The 22,899-nt window shown below is 30.8% G+C and overlaps 1 protein-coding gene across 1 annotated transcript; it reads right to left on the reverse strand.

Moving 5' to 3' along the window:
- Positions 1–281: 281 nt before the first annotated feature.
- Positions 282–18,252, reverse strand: LOC130447165 (uncharacterized). The gene is made up of 2 exons (XM_056783858.1): positions 17,576–18,252; positions 282–737 (listed from the first exon to the last, which is right to left on the reverse strand). The coding sequence occupies exons 1-2, from the start codon at positions 17,904–17,906 to the stop codon at positions 673–675; spliced, it is 396 nt and encodes a 131-aa protein (XP_056639836.1). The 5' UTR covers positions 17,907–18,252; the 3' UTR covers positions 282–672.
- Between the last annotated feature and the right edge of the window lie 4,647 nt (positions 18,253–22,899).

Consider the following 22,899-nt stretch of genomic DNA (forward strand, 5'->3'; position numbering starts at 1 on the left):
TCCTGCAAACCCCTTTTTTTCTTCTAGGGTTGTTTTAATTATGTTAACTATCCTATGGCATTGTTGAATTGTGGAGAGTTCACAACTGAAACGGAATTTGTGCTGTGGTATGAATTCTTTTAGTATTTTTGATCAATTAGCATAATAACCTATGCGCAATATACATATTATTGTTTTTCTTGAGATTTCATACCAAAAACTTAAGTTATAACTTAAAAAAATATTTCAACTGTCTACTAAAGAAGAAGCCTATGAATTACAAATGCTATATCATTTTATTACTCTCTCACGAAATAAAATAGATTATAATTGAATAAAGTATTTATTTCTTACGATTACAGGCAACTGTAAATTGTAATTTGAAATTTTTTTTATAGATTCGAACATCCTTTTGATGTGTGAAGTATTAGAAAGTTTTTCGGTTACCGAAAATAAATTCAATAAAATGAAGAAAGTAAAAATTTCTCCCCAAATTTATACCTAAATTTTATAACTTAATTGAGGGTAGTCGTAAAATAGACCTTGCAAATTTCTTTTTTTCAAATAGAAACTATTTTTTAAGGGTTGACCATAACGAAATGAATTTGAATAGGCGGATCATTAAAAAATAAATTTTGACCTTGTAAAATCCCTTTAAATACCAAAGGGTAGTTTTTTAACTATTTGATGATTCTAAGTATTAGTTGACTTACCATATTTCGTCTCGGCTGAAGGTGTAGTAGGAGTTTCTGGAATTTCTGAAAATAAAAAAATACAATAAAATTTACCATGCAAAGAATAATACATAGAAAAGCGTTCATAAAGTAACCACCAGGAAAACAGTATAATATGACTCGACATATCCAGCCCATTAGATTCCAATGTCTTCAGAACGTACAGTCCCTGGCGAAATTATTAGACGCACTGCAAGATTTCTTTGCTGCAAACTGATACAAAAGACAAATCCTTCTACAAGCACGACATCTAGAAGTTAAAATGATCGTATTGATCTTGAAGGGGATTCAATTGATGAATAAAATCGATTTTAGGTTAAAAATGTGTTTGTCTTAGTTAGTATCTACTAGTAATAGCTTTGTTCATTTGATTAAATTCGAACTATAGAATCGAGTTGTTTGCATGTATAAATAATTCATTCTCAATAATAATTATAAACTATACATATTCACGATGACACAAATTGACAGAACAAACACATAAATAAACTGTAAAAACAATTTAAAGTTGATTTTTTTATTCAAAATAACAACCAATGTATAAACTTCAACCACTTTAGTACTTATGTAATTTTCCGTGATGGCGTATAACCAATTATAATGCAATTAAGCATCTAAAAGCATATAGAAACAGTTTAAAAAGTGTTTTTATAATTTTCATATCTTTGTGCGCTGGAACGTTACCAATATTTCTTTCAGACGAGTTCTAATATTCCTTCGAAACGCCTTCCGAAGATTAAAATATTTCTCTTTTGCATACATATCATTGGCGTGTAACTATAAAGAAACAGAAAACATAACTTATATTTTTGAAATTTTATTTAAAACATTCTTTAGTCACTTTCTAAAGATACTTTCTCACTGTCAAAAGTGTCGTTAGTTTTTTCTGTAAATTCGTATTTGCTAGGTTGGTTATTGAAATTGAATTTTCACTTAACAACAATCGAAACATTTCGGATTTTTTTCGTTTAAAAACAAAAGTGATATCAGCTAAGAATGATCCATATGAAAGTGGGCGATTGAACGCTCGGTATATCCTGAAAAGCCCCGGACGTCTACACCGAAATTTTTTCTAGCTGGGATTTAAAAAAAAATTGTTCAGTTTTCGCAGTACGCATAAAAATCTCCTACCAAATGTCCAGAATCAATATCTAAGAAGACAAAAATCTTTTTTTAAATATATAAAAGCCCTTTTACAGGCATTTTCGTTTTTTTTTTATTCTGTTTGCTGTTGAAATTCTCGAATTTCTGATATTTTACAAAACTGCTTTCCTCTATTTTATTCTGGGTCTTTCTATGTTTTCCTCCTTTGATGTGCCTGATGTTTTCTCAGCATCAATTCTCAGTGGAATTTTCTTTTATTATGTCTTTCTTTATATAATGGGCGGACAAGAACTGTTAAGCAAATAGGCATTCTGACAGAATCATAGTACCCCGATATCTTTTGCGAATCCTATCAGGATTGAACCTTTTAAAGTCATTAGACAACTCTGAGGTTGCGTAGCACTCAGAAATCTGCACTTTAACCTACCTCCATGCACCATTGGTCCTCCAGGTCGTCTGAGTTTAATTCGAATAAGCATTATAATTTCCATGTGATAATTTTCTGCACAAATGCTTACTTATGAAACCTGATATCAAAGCTTTTACGTTGGATAGTTGGGCGTGCGCCAACTCGTCCTATTAGTACCGGTCATCAAATTTTATTATTATGCAGCTCGGGATTACAATCATGGAATGAAAAAAAAAGCCAAAATATATATTTACAGAGTATATATTTAGGAAATATACTACATTCTAAATACGTAACCTAATTGGACTGAACCTAATCCTAACCTAACGTAACTTAACCTAGCGTAACCTAACCAAACCTAACGTAACCTAACCCTAAACTTACCTAACCTAAGCCCCCTGAAAACAATATTTTCACAAATATTGAAACATTATTAGATAGTTAACGCAAAATGTGAAATTAAAGTATGGAAAATAGAAAATTTTCAGTGCATCTGTTCAATTTTGAGATAAAGTAAAAAAAGTACGAAAATTCTGTGTTTTTTTAGGTTACGTATGAAATTTTATCTAGCAAACCACAAATTTTCAATTAAAAAAAAAATATTTGAGAACGTGGTGGAGGTTTTCTTTTGTTGTAACCCGCCACTGCGAAGGTTACTTTATAATTTAGGAGGATGGACCCGATCTGAATCATCGATTTTTTCTTCGGACACGTTCTTGAGGTTAATCAAGGCTAATATCGTGCGATTTGATTTTATCTGCCTTATATGCATATGATTTATAAAACGTAAAAGAAATTTCGAGCTGATTTTTGAAACTTTCGCATACGTATATTTATAACACGTTATAAATCCATGCCTCATTAAGTAATAATTATAATTATAAAATATATAATTAAAAAATTTTGTTACTTGATAAAACAACATTGTAATTTTTTAATACAAATTTGTTAAACGTGATAAAACGTCGATTATCAATTATTTATTCAAATTATTGGGTACGTCCAAGAAATGTAACGAATTTAAAAAAATATAAGATATGGAATCATTCAGTTAAGATAGCCTAAGATGACCTAAATAGATCATGGTTCTGTTGGAGTCCCGAGATCCTTTATTTTAAAAAATTTACAAATTAACAATCTTCCATCTTCTTTATCTTTTCTTAAGATTTAGTTTTGTTTCTTTTACTATCCACCTACTGTTGAGAAGTAGATGTCCAGCTTTTGTGCCATCTCTTGATAGATCCACCGGGAGGTCTCATTGAAATTGGTTTTTGCTTTACCCACTTAGCCCATTGATCACTGTGTCGACTTGTCTCTCCAATATCGTAATCTCCATCTCATGAATCGTACTATGTCCTGAATTTGCAGATCTTCTCTTATAGTTTTGCTTCTTATTTCATCTCTTAGACTACTTCTTCAATAGTTCACAATGTCATCTTTCTGCTAATGATTTTACTTCTCTTTTACATTCTTTGCAGTTGAAATTTGTCACTTTACATATCTAAAGTCTTCCACATTTGACAGCCTTGTTTATTGAGAAAATTTCCACTTGAAGGATATCAAATTTTCAGTCTGTATGTCTTCTGGATATTCAGTTTCTTAAAAACACCCTACATTCTGAAGAATTTTTTATCCCGTTCTTCTTTTGTAGACATGTTTATGTGCAGCCTTTCCTTAATATCTGTTTTAGTATCTGAGCATTCTATTTTACCTATTCCTGAAGGATAACCTTTTCTCTTTCAGATCTTTCAGATCATCTTCTGCAATAAATATAACTACAATTACTTATTGTGTCTTTCGAAGCCCTTCCTGTATATTTCTAACGAAATAGTTGGGAAAACCGCAACATATTTAGTCAAAATGCACCTGCAGATATCGTTAATAATCATTAGTAACGGCCAATTTTTTTACCACGACATGTAAAACAAAGTAAAAGAAAAAATTCGACCGTAAAGTCCAGAAACGAAACGTTCATGCCAAATTATCAACTAAATTGTATAGTTGTTATTTTTAAGGTAAAAACACGATTGGATTTGGATGTGAAAATTCGTATTAAACTATGAGATTAAAATATAAAAATGAAGGTGTAATAAAATTTATTTCCATAATAAATTCAATATAGATACCCAAGAAGTCTCATGGAAACGAAAAACATCAGAAGTTGTATTCAAAGTTTTTGGCCTCGTATAGTAAATAGAGTTTCAACTTCGATCCGCTTTATTAAAGTAGAGCTCGAACGACTACTGAGTCAAGTTATTTTGAAAAATTTCTCATATTGAGTTTCGCCAAAACAAAGAATAACACACACACACACAACTTAAATCAAACACGTTTACTACATTTTGTACAATTAAAAGTTGTGACTACTCCAGAAAACAAAAGAAATTACAGCACAAACCAGTTCAAAACAAGTGCTCTAAGTATCCAACATGAGCATTTAAATATGACAAAAATTAGTGCGAATACTCCTCGGGTAAAATGTTGTGAGCAACTTCTAGAGCTTCGCCGCGAGGACCAAGATTGTGTAATGCAATCAATTACAACTGGTGATGAAACTATCATCATTTACTATGTTCCTACATCCAAAAGAGATTTAATGGAGTAACATCAAGAAGAATAGCCCTTGCCATAAGCAAAATCAGCCAAGGTTTCCGCTTGTTTCCTGACAACGCTTCACACGGCTTCACTTTCCAACGCTACAGTACACGAATGTGGCTTCACCATATAGTCCTGATCTGGCCCTGTTCGAATATTTAACAGCGACGATGAAATTAAGCAAGTCAGACGGCGTACGAAAATTTCGATCATATTATTACAGTATCTTAAAAGCTTTAGTTGGACGTTTTACAAGTCTGTGGGGATAAAGGGAAAATAAATTGAAAAATAATCACAGTTTTTTCAATCTACGATTTATAATAAGTATTATTTTTTTTTGGGTTCAAAAATTATCGACTTCGCTTTAAAGCAAAACAGGCGTCGAACCTACCGTAATGATCAATAGTGTCATAACTCAAAAAATTAGAATATTTCTGTACTTGGTGCACTATTTATTTCAAACGCTCGATAATTTGTTTGTTTTTTGACTTAAGACGCTATTTCGTAACAATATATCGCATGAATTTTGATTTTATTTGAAAATTTGTAATCCATATACAATGATTATGTTATATAAAAACCAATCAATAATATCCCGATGAATTTTTATTTAGAAACGAACCACAAACATAATTTAAATTGTGAAGTTATTTATTGACTGAATACTGGTTTGAAAAAAAAGTGTAAAATCGCCGGTAACGAAGGTAAAACAGTTAATAAAATAACAATTAATTTCACAGCATATTTTATAAACCCAAAGGCGTCAAGAGTCACGAGCTTCTCGAATCACAACCGTTCTACCAATAAATCCATAGAAAAATACTAAAATACGGGTAGAAATAAAGACAATTAGTCCAGTCGATAGCGACTAAAAATCACTCTAAAATTTCTCACAGTTTTTTTGTGTCTCCGGAAGCCTTTTTCGTAAAAAGGCTTGACGTCACGTTATAATTCGAAGGATTCTATCTCTGCATTGCTGTCAAATCGCAAGTGCCTCTTTGGCAATGGACCAAATAAATAATAGGATTTTACTATTGGCCCAGTATTGGTTCAGACTTGGGCCAAATATGTACCACTCTGGGTCTAACTTGGAAGCCGTTATTGGCCCAAAGTTGGCGGGACTCTGAGATGAGACCCAAGACTGGTCTACATCCCATTATTACTATTAATGTCCAGATATCTATTATGGATAAGATATTAGAACAAAACTTTTTATAGTTGTTAAAAGTTCTGCCAATCATGGTTAACTCTAGGATGGCCGTGGTCGGGTTACCCATAGTTCAGCCTAACTTGGGTGAATATGGGATGGCCGAGATAAGGTTACAAAGAGTTAAGCCTGCTTTGCTTACTATAGAATGGTCGGGGGTAAGTTACCCAGACTTCAAAGAGGCTTTATTAGTCCAAAGCCGGGTTTCCCATCGTTAACACAAGCTAAACCCAGTCGCTCAAGTCTGTGGGCTCCTACATGGATATAGGGAAGGTTTATTTCCCAATCCTATCCGAGCTGTAAGCGTTGTCTTGCAGCAATATCGCACTGCGGACCTGAATATCGCGTCGTTTTGATCCGTGTTTTATTTGAAAGTGGAACATTCGCTCCAACTAGCATGCCTTCGTTTGTCTCCACTCCATAGTGGTGAACCCTTCATAATCGCTAATGGCTATAAGTACATTGAGAAACGATATTAAATTAGGTTAGTTCAACATCCAATGCACCCACTTTCACCACACTAACTTTTTCGCGTGGCTATCCAAAAATTACGGTTTATATTTGAATCAACCTCGTACTGCACTACTAAAGCTAAAAATGTGTGCCAATGTTCAGATTTAGTACATAACCTCTACTAACTGGACTAAAAGGCAGAAACCTAACCTAACCTAACCTCATTATTTGAGACTCTGGGGCAGAAAATTGAAGAATCCATTTTGAGAGTTGACTGTCCGGAGTTGAAACTATCCCTAAATGCTATAAATTCATATTTTTTTTTTCTCCGAGCGGGAAATAGAAGTTTTAGGCAGTATCAATAATTCCTTATGCAGAAACTCTTGTTCTTTTATTTGACATCGTTGAATTCAGTAAAAAACCTCTACTGACTGGACTAAAAGGCAGAAACCCAACCTAACCTAACTTATATTTATATTTTTGTTAACATAATTTTAATGATTACTTAATAAAAAAAGTATAAACGATTATATGTGTGAAAAGGTCAATTTTAAGAGAAATTGTTATTATTTTTAATTGTAAAAACATATTAAATCAACATTTTTGTATATATTTTTTCTCCAATTTGTTCATTTTTTTGTGTAGATTATGAAAAAAAAAAATATATAACAACTTCATTCGATTATTTGGAAGAAATCTATCAACAATTATACGTGAATGAAATTTAAACCCCTGAAACCAATCTAGAGTTTTCATTTTTTTTTATTCCCATAATTTTTTTCGTAAATCCGCCGTAAAAACGAAGATTTCAAGAAAAAATTCAGAAAGAACGAAAGGACCGCGAAAGTATAAAATTACCAAATTTTCATGAAAGATACTTATGACAAAAATACATGAATGTTTCCAAAAAGTTCTACACTATCGATTCAGTTCAAAAAAGCTACAAATTGGTGGCAAAAAAGCTTCCAATGCGTTAAGTGTTCACATTATATATAAAATATACAGTTTTAATTATCACTAATTGTGTATAAACTATTAATTTGATTTGCGGCTTGAACAAACGACAGATCAATTCATTCGATTACTTAAAGAAAAAGAAAAAGAAAAAAAGTAAAATAAAAATAAGAGCTATTATCCTTATTACCACCAAAACTCAAACATGCAAATAATCAGAAGATATAATAATGGATGGTTAATAATAACCATTATCATCACTCACTGAAAACTAATAATAAACCATTAATATAAGCAATTTATTTCATTATAATAATTCTTTCTTCGGCTTTGAACTGATGAGTCAGCGTGTATCAACATTTGAATACAGTCGTATTCTGGTACTGGGTACTACTCTCTCGGATTCGACACGAATAATCACACGCTGGTATTTACGGGTGGTAGATGAATGGTACCGCGATAGATGTATGTACAGGTACGAGTATATCATTTAGTATGGGAAAATATGTTCATCTTTAGATCAAAACAAAGAGAGAGCAGTTATATATTGATTGTTTCGACCTCTACCGAGTGGGATTTCTTCATTTAGGCACTCGATAATCATTTATTTTAACGAAAAGTTTCATACACAAAATACAAGGTGGTACTACGAGACTTGCAGCTTTCGTGTAAATTTGAGGTTAGTTTCAATACTCATGAGCTGAAGAAGCTACATGCATAAACTCAATTTTATTATGAAGGATAATAATGACTGGTGTCAACGTTACGTTAATTTTGGTACCGTCTCACGTCAGAATCAACAGTCAACTTCCACAATGGCTAAATACTCATTTACATGACCAAATACCTCAAATAAAAACGTGAACGACACTAGAGAAGTTGCAGCACTGTACTAATATACAGAGGTTGTTACAAATAATGTTTTCTTACACAAAAAAGATCTCGGTTTTTAAGTACAGTGCATCGTATCGAAAGGTTTTAACCCAACGTCCAGAAAACTCTTGGAGATCTTGGTAAAACCATTCTTTGAGACTAGATGCAATAAATTCTCGCGTTACATTTTAAATATCTACTTTGGATTCAACCTTTTCTCCCAAACAAAAAGTTCACCATGGATCTGAATAAATAATAATCTGACACTCGACTATTATTCTGGATTATTCCACCAAACTAGCAATGAAACGGGTTTTGGTAATTGTATATTGTCTAGCCACTGATTTTCCATATTCGATTTGTTTTTTTTTTTATCGCAATCATCTTTCGGTATGACAAGAAACTGTTTACACACTTCTAGTCACCTTCTGATTTCGATTTGCGATGTTTAGTTTCCTAAGAAGATCCAAGGGAGTCTGATAATATAGCTAGTGCTGGTACTAGATTGGTTTTTGCTATTGCTTCCTTTGTACCCTTAATATTCCACTGAACTAGTCGATATTAAAGCGTGAAATTTCTTCTATAAAACCAACAATGTGCCGTTAGCTCATTAACTGCGCCTTCCTCTTCAATATTTGCTTCCTATGATCTCTTTGCAAATTAGAGACTTATCTTAAGAAGTTACGAAAACAAATTGAAGCGCAGAAATTTCCTCATATGAAAACCGACCTTCAGTACCTCCTGTGTGTCTAAAAGATACTCATACGTGATTCATGGATATGCAGTGGCCGTTTCTGATTGCACACTCATCATATTTTAGTCTGGATCCGATTATTTAATTCCCTTTTATACTATGACCATAATCATTCTGTTTAATGTATCTAGCACTGAGAAATTCGGATGTAATCCCAGAAGTACCTGGACCTCTTCATTGCTGGAAAATCTTTGACCACCAAGACATTTTTCAAGTAGCAATTCAAACTTTGATTCATCAATATTGGCTATTGCACCAACGGATACGTGAGCTGGTGCATTATCTTGATGTAACAACGATTTCTAATGAACCAAATTCGGTCGTTTTTGTTTGAATACTTCGCTGAAATATTGCAATAAGTTGACCTTTTCTTTTTCAAAATAGTTAATGAAAATTATCCCACGCGCATCCCAAAAACCGAAGCCATGATCTAGCTGTAGATGAAACGGTCTTTGGCTTCTTTGGAATCGGTTTTTGGTTTGAACTGTTTTACCCACGTTTCATCTATGATTATGGAACATCTTCACGAAGCTGTTTTTGATCCATTGGGAGCAAACGCGGCACTTATTAGATAGTTTTAACTGGTACTAACGCTAATAGGAAAACGTATTGTTCAAAAAGAAATTTGTGTAATGGTTTATGATGTTTTTACAATGTCTAAACCGAACGGATACTAGAAAATACCTTGAACGTCCTTGTAGAACATAAATTTTCACTAGAGAATCATTAGTCTAGTTTCAATAAAGAAATCTCGGGATATTGGGGGAATTTAGGATCAAATTTGGTTGGCAGAATACCTTTAAGAGATAAACAGAAGCTTTCCACAAAAAAGAACGAACTGAGAGTGTATCAGTCGCGCAAGTAGTTGAAAAGGCTCAAAGGAGAGCTGTAGAAATTTCAGATGGTTCTAAATTCTTGATTCAACTTTCAAGGACAAAAAACGCTGCTTAAGGATAAGGGAGTGTAAGAATCAGACTTCGTAGGATCTTTACTAGGTTTAGAGTTAAGAAAATGTCAAAATAAATAAACGTAGATATTTATATTCATGAGAATATATATTTGAATATCTAAAAATTAATTTAGTAGCCACTACAAACAAAACAACTCTCGGTTTTTATTTAAAAATTGTTTGTGCTTGTAATTTCAATGTTTTTATAGTAAGACGTTGAAGATTCGATAACAACCATAAGAAAAAAATATAGTTTCTCAACTTTATTAACCTATTAAGAAAACAAGCGATTTTCCCATGCAAATATATGCAAAAGCGTGTGTATTAGTCGTTAATTTGACGCGGCTTTGTCGATCATTATAATATCGACTAGATTATCACCCTACAGCTAAACTTCTCAAATATACCGGATGTTAAAAGAAAAACGAAATTCCACGCATCTTTTTTTATTCACGTTCATCAAAATAAATATTTTGCAGATCCCATCAAATGAATATGGAGCCCCAAGCGACAGATAGAATTACTAAGTTGGAGATCAATCCGATGATTGGTTTATAATTAATTTTCCACCTCCACACTACCATAATCTTCATTTCTGTGAAACGTGTTTCATAATTTGTCGTTTTTAGAGCAGATGCTCGATTGTCTCTAGCTCTTCATTAAACTCTTAGTAAGTAACCAATCATTCAGTAATCTATCTAATGGTATTCAGTTTAACCATATATCCTGATGCTCGATCTTGCCTCCTACGTCAATGTCAATTGGAGATCGCCCTTCGAAGTTACACCTTTTACGAAGAATTCTCCTTCCTCTACATTCTTTTTCAACGGAAATCTGGTGGAAGTATGATAAGTGAGCTTTACGCTTTACTTTCATTGGTACAGCTCTTACCCCTCAATTGTGGTACCAAGTACTGGAATTTTGCTTTCTCCGTAAAAATCTTTCGACTTGCCATGCAACCGTTCGCGGACAAAGATTCAACCTCCGCATTGCTTTCAAATCTCAGTCCTCCAAGTACCTCTTTCAATGGACCAAATCCCCCAATCTCATCTGTGGTGAATTGTTTCTATCTTCTTCATACTTGTTGGAGAAGAGAAGTCTTGGCACCAATTTTGCTGAAAACCCCTCATACACTTGAAGAGACACTCATCTTCGAATTGCTGTTAATGACTAATAATCAGAGTTCAAATTTGCGCAAACTTTCTTGTCCCATGGAATTTCTTCGATAAGTTTTTATCAATTTCAGTTTTGAAAATGATCGCTTGGCACTAGTTGTAGTCACAGCAATTATTGAAAATAACAAAAATGCAGTGGACACTTCAGGACAGCGTGAAGAAATGAAATAATCAGAAGATGTTTTTATTTCGTGTCTTGAAGCTGATCGAAAATCGATAATTTTAAGTGTCATTTAAATTTTGCAAAATGGTAGATGGCAAGACACTGAAATTATAAACAATTTCATTTATTCCAAGGAAACGCGATCTTAGTTGGATAATGATGATGATGAAGATGATGATGATGAAGATGATGATGACACGAGCAACTGAAATCATTAACACAATTTAATAAATAGAAAAATGGATCCGTAAGATGTTTCCTTGGATAGTAACTAAAATTCCCATGGGAATATGTAGACAAGTATCAATAGTAAAGTATAAATGTATTTTTACTATAATTAATAAAAAAGAAATAGAGAAAGTGATAATTTCCTTATTAAATCAATAGGATTACAAAATGGCACGGTTTTTATTTACCTCAAACCGCCAATTCTTTGGATACGTCAGAAGTCGACGATGACGTTGTATATCTCTACAATAAACTTAATATTCAACAAAAAGAAGCGAAGGATTGTAATTAAAAAGGATTTGGGTAAATATAAATGCAATATTTTCCCGTATCGTGATCAGAAACATCCGGTATATCGTTTAAAAACGATTATCCATCTATATATAGACCGCGTGGTGTATTTGTAAAATAAAATTATTAAAACGATCTGACCCCGCCTACATTATCTTCAGGCAGGGTTTTATATTACTTAACGGTTGTAAATTATTCAAAAGATAATCAAATTATTTTTTCGGAAAAATTATATTTAAAAGATCGAATCAGTTCGTTGTAACAGCACCTTAAAAAGAACAAAGGATTTAGGACGTTTTGACAGTAAAATCAAACTTGAGTTCAGGGAAAATTTCACGATTTCATGCTATATATAGAAATGAATACTTTTATAATTAATATTTTTGAAGGTGTCAGATAAATTAAAATACAACATCCTACAAACCTACGTGTTTGCTTGACGGTATGGGAAACCTCGAAATTCACTATTCGTCGAAATAAATAATTTTCCAAAACGCAGTTTAGTTTTCCGAGGGAAAATCGACAATAGAAATTGCGAAGCAAAAATTGCTGAAAGCTTCGCGTGAAATAATGAGAAGAAAAGATTGTTGCGATTCTCATGGTCAACCGTAGAATGGTTAGGCATGTGACCTTAGAACACCATAGAAGTCACAACTGAATGAAAAATAAAATCCCTTGGAGTCAGCATAAACTAGAAAACTTTTATTAATAAAGTAATACTTCTAGCACCCTAGGCATCTGCTTTTGTTTTTGCAAGTTTGATCGACCATTTTATTTATTTTTTGAAGGTAATTATCTCTCTTACGGTCCTATCCTTGAGATCTTAGCCTTTCAATCACTTTCTTCGGAGCATTTTCATTCTTTGGAACCCACTGTTACTGTACCTTCGTCTGCACTGTGGTTTTAGTCTTTTAACTTCATCTTCGTCAACTTATTATTCTTTGTATCTTTTGTTTCGTTATTTTTAACACCTCCTCTTCTACATCAGTATCGTGTTTCGTCGATTTTTGTTTTGTTTTGTTTGATTTTCTTTTATATTAAATAAATCGATTTCCTTTCAAGCTGTCCTACGATATTTTCAAAACCTCATGATTCTCTCTAAGCGGGTCAAAAAGAAAGTTGAAACAACTTAAAACGTAAAGTAAAATAAAAATGATGAGACATTCCTAGTTGAAAATTACATCCTCATTTTTTTGAACTCTAATGCACAATTTTTGTTACCCAATCGCGTGATGTTCATCAATGTCTTACTGATCCCCTTCACCATTTTTTGTAACGATTTTTGATAGTAAAAAAACCAAAAAAATGTGTTTAAACGAAACAGTACATTGCGTTTAAACCAGTGACCTGGCAGAAGAAATTTAATGTCAAATATTTGTTTGTTATGCTAACTATCTAAGTACTGAGCCTGCAGGGTTTTATTTTATCTATATTTATGGTTACTTTAGTTTTCTTGGACACATTGTATATTGTAGTTAAACTAATTTAAATTCTTGTTGCCCTCGTATAATATAGAAAAAATTGTTTTGCTACCTAACCTAAATCTATCAAGTTCGTAAAACTTTGCACACCCTCAATTTCGAACATGACATGTGCATCACTCACACCTGCATAGTTTAAGCTTTTGTAACAACGAGTAGAATTCAATTTTGAGCAGGTAGAAATATTTCTTGCAAAAGTAGGATCTACGGACACGTTTTACATCCATTAAATCTATTCAAAGTAAACCGTTTTTTTTTCCACATATTCAAATTCTACCACAATGAGCACAGCGTTTTCAAAGAAATTGTACATATATCACACTGAAAAATACCTACTAGGACAGAAATAGGTACGATTTCAAACAAAAATTGAATGAAGCCACAAAGGTTTCACTCCAATTATTTGCCTTATAATTGGTGCATATTTTACAACGAATATTAAGCTAAAAATACTTGAAACTAATAAAATAATTCAAGTGCAATCAAATTTAAAAAAAATTTACAATCGTATTAGTTAAAACTGTACATAATTTTTTTGATGTCGAATTTTCTTGAAAAATCTTCAATCTAATTGAAAATTACAGTTAATCAAACCAAATTTCCGCAAATATTTTTCTTTAGAATCTTATGCTACGAGGGTCGAATTAGAAATTAAAGATTTGTTAATTAAATATTATAAAACAAGGAATCTTTTAGTTCTTTACACTTTTTCCAACGATAACAAACATTTTTTTTACGTTATAACACAATTCCACTCTTTTCAAAACTTCTAAATTATTTTATATAGGAAGTTATAAAAAAGTTTGTCACATTTCTAAGACTTAATCAGTAACAACTTTTCATAGCGTTTTACAGGCTTACTTTCATATTTATAACGATTATATCGAAATTATTGGAAACATTGTAATGAAATTTTGAAATTTCCTCTTATAAAGGTCACTAATACATTTCAAAGTTGAATCGTACTTTTAGTCAAACCATTTAGAACTACCACGTGAAGCTTGGATGCAGTTTCTGAAAGATGAGTCCCACTGTTTCGTTGAAATTTTGCCCGAACTTGTCTTTTATTAGAAAAAAAAAAAAGGGTTTTTAAAGACAAAAATGAGGTTCGTAAAAAGGTTTACAAAATAGATTTTATAGACATTGCACGTGAACCAATTCTTTGGCTATCATGACAAATATTTCTGATATATATCTGAAATCAATATTGTCGGAAATAATTAGGTAATTGGTAAAAGCTGTGGGGCAAACAAGGATTTGTTCGAGAAATTTTTCTTAAAAATTATCTCCTCAAGGAGGAGCTTTGCAAAAATTTTACGAGAAATTCTAGATTTTTCAAATAAACATTAAAAAAACAATACATATTCTTTTTAAAGAGGAATCTTTCAGTTCTTAACACTTTTTCCGTGATAATACCACCATGCATCAAAATCTACAACGAAATGAAAATCGATGTTTTTCAAGCAAAGTTGATATGGCGTGGATTCATTCTCGGCCACTGAATAATCAGACAGTATGAGTATGAGGATGAATTTACTCCAGAAAAGCGTAACGAACCCCAGTTATTTACCTCTAGTAGAATGATTTGCTTAGAGATTTGAGCCTATCGAAAGAGGGATATGATGTTATAAGATCAAAAGTGAAATAAAAAAATCTCTTAGCCCCGGGTACATTCTTCGCATGGTATATATAAAACGAGATTTACTACCTTTTGGAATAACTTACGAAACGTCTGATTAGAGACTTTTAATTGATTCTTCTCCAAGAAGTAGCTCTTCTAAATAGAGGCGATAAAGCCTCTAATCCAGTTGCAGATTCCGTTCACTTGAAGGAAATATATCAAAATGTACGAACCCTATTGGGCAACATCAATTTTTTGAATTTTCATAATTCAATATTTGTTGTTTTGATATTTCGTGGTTCGTTAATGCAGCTTTATTTTTTTTATCGTATTGATGACCTTTTAGTCTATTTTCTAAATACTGAGATGTCTGCCCTATGTATCTAGACAGCGTTATTTATTTTTGGGTGTTTTGGATTTAAGTTTAGTCATATATTTGGGTAATGACCTTTATGGCACACACTAATTTCATATTAATTGGAAAAATTCGAAAGTTCTCGTACATGTAGCTAGGAAAAATGTTTTAAAGCTCAGTTCCAGTTCCCTCGTTTCTTAATTGATTATAGTATCTTTTCTTAAATATGTTATTTATCATTTTTTCGAGATAATTATTTTCTTTTAATACAGTTTTTGCTTTTTCAAAAGCCAATCATCTACATCCACAATCTGATTCTGTTCTTGTTGATTTTATATAATGTGACATCAACTAAATTATTTTATCCGATTTCGAATTTGTTTGTTACGAAAATAATTGAATTTTTGATTTATGTTTTCAATTATATTCATCGATATTAAGTTTGATTAAGACAGTTTATTCAAGATCTTCCATTATTTAATATGGATGTTCCCATAGCACAACCATCAATTTCTTCATATATTGAATTCCCAAATTTGAAGTACGTTTATTCCTTGATTTTTTTCAGTTAAATATCTTTGAAAATCAAAATATAAATATTTACATATATAACGAAATAAATACAACTTTGGATGTATATAAATTTTTTTTAAATCCCACATGTTTTTGATATATTTGTTTTAGTACAAAGTTTTTTTCAAAATATTTTTCGATTAATCAGATAATGGGGTGATGGGAGTTCGAATACTTAAAGTCATCGAAGAGATTTGTACAGCCTTGACAGACCTTAATATACTTTTTTCTTATTACTTTTTTCGTAAAATATCCTTTTATTGAAGGTCGATCTTTTTTATTGAAAAATCTAATAGTTAGTTTATTTTCCAATGTCCATGTCAGGTTAATATGTTTTAATTAAGGTTATTTTGAGTTTTTCTCCAAAATATATTTCAATTCGATGATAACAATGAATTTCGTATCAAAATAAAATTAGAACAAGAAACATGGAAATTGTCACCATTTCTACATTTTAGATATTTCACTATCATTTTACGTAAAATTATTATTCAAATGAGGTTTCACAGCTTAATTGTTCATAAACTGAGCCCGAAGTTCTATTTTTAGTATTTTTAGTGAAAAAATCCATCAAAAACAGTTTTTATACTAAAATAATTACCAAAACCTTCACGAAAATACCAAATTATTTCTCTGAAGTAATTTTGTCTTTTTTGAATTCTGAATATTTTAATAAAAAATCAAAAAGACAATAACACTAAATATGAGAAATTGTGTTAGCTTGTAGAGGCATTGAAATCATCTATAATAACTGTCAAGTGATTATTTATCAGTACTAGAAAGGCGAAAAAGTCATATTTTAATAATAAAAATACAAATTACATTGAAAAAACTTTATGTCAAACAAGGATTTTAACGTTTGGAATATATATACAAGAAGGATCATCATTATATAGGCCACCTCTACTAGGTAATGAAAATTTTATATGTGGGACACTTTTTTGAGACTTTGTATAAGAATTTGTGTGGTTAAATCTATTCATACACACGGTTTTTGTCTTCGCTTTGTTTTGTTGTTGTAGTTGTAGAGTAAATCGAAATTTGATTTAAATCCTTTTAAAACTTGAAATATTTACTTTCTATGGTTGATTTTATTGTTGTTAATACTTTATATTGAGTTAAAAAGCTCATTTTAGCCACAATAATCGATTAAAAAGTCGAATTTTAGCCGTAATAATCGATCAAAATCTTTTTCAATTTTATATAGTTTTAAATTTTGTTTAAATACGTCTTCAGTTTATTAATCCCGGGATATAGTGTAGCTAAATGAATATTACTCTAATTGAGAGATAAATTCAAGTATCTCGATAATTTTTCATCTTCGCTGCTAATAATTATCACCAAACAAAAACATAATTTCCATAATCGTCAATTGATAAAAGAAGTTTCTTTTTATTTCGAAGTAGAAGCGCTTATTAACAAATCTAATAAGAATGTCCAACATTCAAAATTTTACTGCCGGATGGTTAATTATCAAATTTTGATGAAAACCATATTATTATTGCGTAATTATTATTATTTTTATTATTTCATATTTACAGCTTTTGAAATTGAATAAATTTAAGCTATATATCGAGTAAAAAAAAGAATCAACCCTCAGTTGATAAAAAAGATTTGATTGAAAATTGTAAGGCTAACGACCTATATGTCAATAAAAAAATTATTGTTTTGTCTTACCGTCAGATCTTGGGCGTACAGGACTAGGAGGTGGGGATCTAGGTGATCCCCCTGGAGGTCCGACCCCTTCTTCTTCTGAACTACTCGAAGACGGAGTACTTCCACGTGTGAAACCTTTATTATTATTAGTTCTATTATTATAATAAAGTCCATTGTTTTGTAATAATATCATGTGTTGTTGGGCAGCGAAATTATTGAAATGTTTCAATTGGGATGCCACGGTCGCGGACGTTTTACTTTTAAATTTCGACATGGTAAAATCCAAAGGTTGATCCGTTTCGTGAGGAGTTAGAATCATATGACTGGGGGGTTGATGCAACAACATCGACATATTATCACTTTTCGGTTTATTCCAAAAATGATGAGGAAAGTCTATGGTGTTGTTGTTGTTCTTGAACGATTTCGGCGTGTCCAAATTTTTATTTTGGAGGGTGGGCGAGGGGTTGGATTCTACCCACCTCCGAACTGTGTCACTTTTTAAATCCGCCAGATTCGCTAATTTCTCCAATAATTACGAAGAGCACACTTAACAGTCATAAAGTCATGTTCACTGCACTCGATTGATATGTGTTGGTAATTGTCACTGTCACTAGACACGGGGTGAAATTTGTGGGGGTTGTTCACAGTAAGTAGGTAAGCTCGCGAAGTTGCCCCGTCTTGTTAGCGCCACTGACTATAGCCGTATAACAACGCGTATTTGCATCGAGTGAGATGCTGGAGTGGAAAAGAGGGGATGTGGACCCGGGCGTTAGCGTAGTGGGGCCGACTTACGGCCAATAGGGCTTCGCCTCTATTCCGATATACAATAGTATATAAATTGTATGGATTATTTATTTATTCTATGTATTTATGTGAATATATGTATAGGAGCAGAAGGATTACAAGTTTCTTTCCTTTTCTTTTATCCTGTTCATGCTGATTTTAATGGCGCACTAAATCAATATTTATTACTATTTAGATTATCTTTATACTCATACAGAAACATTTCATCTTACTTTTTATCAAAATATTAATTCAAATTCAATAACTATTCATATCGAAATGAGATTAACTAAATTATCGCATCACTTATGTCATGTCATGGTCCGAAGTTTCAATGAAAAAATTACTTTCTCTCAAACTCTTCTTTTAATTTCAAACACCATCGAGTTCACAAGTTTTCGATTGGGCTACAAAATAATCATTCGAAAAATGTTTCTGTCTTTATATCTCCGTTTTTATTAAACTATTTTCCGCAAAGACATTCTTTATAGTTTATAAAGTAAATATATACAATTATTTTCTTTCAAACTCTTCTTTTAATTTCAAACACCATCGAGTTCACAAGTTTTCGATTGGGCTACAAAATAATCATTCGAAAAATGTTTCTGTCTTTATATCTCCGTTTTTATTAAACTATTTTCCGCAAAGACATTCTTTATAGTTTATAAAGTAAATATATACAATTATTTTCTTTCAAACTCTTCTTTTAATTTCAAACACCATCGAGTTCACAAGTTTTCGATTGGGCTACAAAATAATCATTCGAAAAATGCTTTTGTGTTTATATCTCCGTTTTTATTAAACTATTTTCCGCAAAGACATTCTTTATAGTTTATAAAGTAAATATATACAATTATTTTCTTTCAAACTCTTCTTTTAATTTCAAACACCATCGAGTTCACAAGTTTTCGATTGGGCTACAAAATAATCATTCGAAAAATGTTTCTGTCTTTATATCTCCGTTTTTATTAAACTATTTTCCGCAAAGACATTCTTTATAGTTTATAAAGTAAATATATACAATTATTTTCTTTCAAACTCTTCTTTTAATTTCAAACACCATCGAGTTCACAAGTTTTCGATTGGGCTACAAAATAATCATTCGAAAAATGTTTCGTCTTTATATCTCCGTTTTTATTAAACTATTTTCCGCAAAGACATTCTTTATAGTTTATAAAGAAAATATATACAATTATTTTCTTTCAAACTCTTCTTTTAATTTCAAACACCATCGAGTTCACAAGTTTTCGATTGGGCTACAAAATAATCATTCGAAAAATGTTTCGTCTTTATATCTCCGTTTTTATTAAACTATTTTCCGCAAAGACATTCTTTATAGTTTATAAAGTAAATATATACAATTATTTTCTTTCAAACTCTTCTTTTAATTTCAAACACCATCGAGTTCACAAGTTTTCGATTGGGCTACAAAATAATCATTCGAAAAATGTTTCGTCTTTATATCTCCGTTTTTATTAAACTATTTTCCGCAAAGACATTCTTTATAGTTTATAAAGAAAATATATACAATTATTTTCTTTCAAACTCTTCTTTTAATTTCAAACACCATCGAGTTCACAAGTTTTCGATTGGGCTACAAAATAATCATTCGAAAAATGTTTCTGTCTTTATATCTCCGTTTTTATTAAACTATTTTCCGCAAAGACATTCTTTATAGTTTATAAAGAAAATATATACAATTATTTTCTTTCAAACTCTTCTTTTAATTTCAAACACCATCGAGTTCACAAGTTTTCGATTGGGCTACAAAATAATCATTCGAAAAATGTTTCGTCTTTATATCTCCGTATTTATTAAACTATTTTCCGCAAAGACATTCTTTATAGTTTATAAAGTAAATATATACAATTATTTTCTTTCAAACTCTTCTTTTAATTTCAAACACCATCGAGTTCACAAGTTTTCGATTGGGCTACAAAATAATCATTCGAAAAATGTTTCTGTCTTTATATCTCCGTTTTTATTAAACTATTTTCCGCAAAGACATTCTTTATAGTTTATAAAGAAAATATATACAATTATTTTCTTTCAAACTCTTCTTTTAATTTCAAACACCATCGAGTTCACAAGTTTTCGATTGGGCTACAAAATAATCATTCGAAAAATGTTTCTGTCTTTATATCTCCGTTTTTATTAAACTATTTTCCGCAAAGACATTCTTTATAGTTTATAAAGAAAATATATACAATTATTTTCTTTCAAACTCTTCTTTTAATTTCAAACACCATCGAGTTCACAAGTTTTCGATTGGGCTACAAAATAATCATTCGAAAAATGTTTCGTCTTTATATCTCCGTTTTTATTAAACTATTTTCCGCAAAGACAATCTTTATAGTTTATAAAGAAAATATGTAGAATTATTTTCTTTCAAACTCTTCTTTTAATTTCAAACACCATCGAGTTCACAAGTTTTCGATTGGGCTACAAAATAATCATTCGAAAAATGTTTCGTCTTTATATCTCCGTTTTTATTAAACTATTTTCCGCAAAGACATTCTTTATAGTTTATAAAGTAAATATATACAATTATTTTCTTTCAAACTCTTCTTTTAATTTCAAACACCATCGAGTTCACAAGTTTTCGATTGGGCTACAAAATAATCATTCGAAAAATGCTTTTGTCTTTATATCTCCGTTTTTATTAAACTATTTTCCGCAAAGACATTCTTTATAGTTTATAAAGTAAATATATACAATTATTTTCTTTCAAACTCTTCTTTTAATTTCAAACACCATCGAGTTCACAAGTTTTCGATTGGGCTACAAAATAATCATTCGAAAAATGTTTCTGTCTTTATATCTCCGTTTTTATTAAACTATTTTCCGCAAAGACATTCTTTATAGTTTATAAAGTAAATATATACAATTATTTTCTTTCAAACTGTTCTTTTAATTTCAAACACCATCGAGTTCACAAGTTTTCGATTGGGCTACAAAATAATCATTCGAAAAATGTTTCGTCTTTATATCTCCATTTTTATTAAACTATTTTCCGCAAAGACATTCTTTATAGTTTATAAAGTAAATATATACAATTATTTTCTTTCAAACTCTTCTTTTAATTTCAAACACCATCGAGTTCACAAGTTTTCGATTGGGCTACAAAATAATCATTCGAAAAATGTTTCGTCTTTATATCTCCGTTTTTATTAAACTATTTTCCGCAAAGACATTCTTTATAGTTTATAAAGTAAATATATACAATTATTTTCTTTCAAACTCTTCTTTTAATTTCAAACACCATCGAGTTCACAAGTTTTCGATTGGGCTACAAAATAATCATTCGAAAAATGTTTCTGTCTTTATATCTCCGTTTTTATTAAACTATTTTCCGCAAAGACATTCTTTATAGTTTATAAAGAAAATATATACAATTATTTTCTTTCAAACTCTTCTTTTAATTTCAAACACCATCGAGTTCACAAGTTTTCGATTGGGCTACAAAATAATCATTCGAAAAATGTTTCTGTCTTTATATCTCCGTTTTTATTAAACTATTTTCCGCAAAGACATTCTTTATAGTTTATAAAGAAAATATATACCATTATTTTCTTTCAAACTCTTCTTTTAATTTCAAACACCATCGAGTTCACAAGTTTTCGATTGGGCTACAAAATAATCATTCGAAAAATGTTTCGTCTTTATATCTCCGTTTTTATTAAACTATTTTCCGCAAAGACAATCTTTATAGTTTATAAAGAAAATATGTAGAATTATTTTCTTTCAAACTCTTCTTTTAATTTCAAACACCATCGAGTTCACAAGTTTTCGATTGGGCTACAAAATAATCATTCGAAAAATGTTTCGTCTTTATATCTCCGTTTTTATTAAACTATTTTCCGCAAAGACATTCTTTATAGTTTATAAAGTAAATATATACAATTATTTTCTTTCAAACTCTTCTTTTAATTTCAAACACCATCGAGTTCACAAGTTTTCGATTGGGCTACAAAATAATCATTCGAAAAATGTTTCGTCTTTATATCTCCGTTTTTATTAAACTATTTTCCGCAAAGACATTCTTTATAGTTTATAAAGTAAATATATACAATTATTTTCTTTCAAACTCTTCTTTTAATTTCAAACACCATCGAGTTCACAAGTTTTCGATTGGGCTACAAAATAATCATTCGAAAAATGCTTTTGTCTTTATATCTCCGTTTTTATTAAACTATTTTCCGCAAAGACATTCTTTATAGTTTATAAAGTAAATATATACAATTATTTTCTTTCAAACTCTTCTTTTAATTTCAAACACCATCGAGTTCACAAGTTTTCGATTGGGCTACAAAATAATCATTCGAAAAATGTTTCTGTCTTTATATCTCCGTTTTTATTAAACTATTTTCCGCAAAGACATTCTTCATAGTTTATAAAGTAAATATATACAATTATTTTCTTTCAAACTGTTCTTTTAATTTCAAACACCATCGAGTTCACAAGTTTTCGATTGGGCTACAAAATAATCATTCGAAAAATGTTTCGTCTTTATATCTCCATTTTTATTAAACTATTTTCCGCAAAGACATTCTTTATAGTTT

The sequence above is a fragment of the Diorhabda sublineata genome, chromosome 7 (genome assembly GCF_026230105.1).
Source record: "Diorhabda sublineata isolate icDioSubl1.1 chromosome 7, icDioSubl1.1, whole genome shotgun sequence".
Lineage (NCBI taxonomy): Eukaryota > Metazoa > Arthropoda > Insecta > Coleoptera > Chrysomelidae > Diorhabda > Diorhabda sublineata.

Excerpts from the sequence above, each read along its gene's own strand:
- LOC130447165 (XM_056783858.1), bottom strand. The coding sequence starts at position 17,906 with ATGTCGATGTTGTTGCATCAACCCCCCAGTCATATGATTCTAACTCCT. Across the intron at positions 738-17,575 it reads TGTACGCCCAAGATCTGACG|AAATTCCAGAAACTCCTACT; the intron begins GTAAGACAAAAC and ends TTTTATTTTCAG.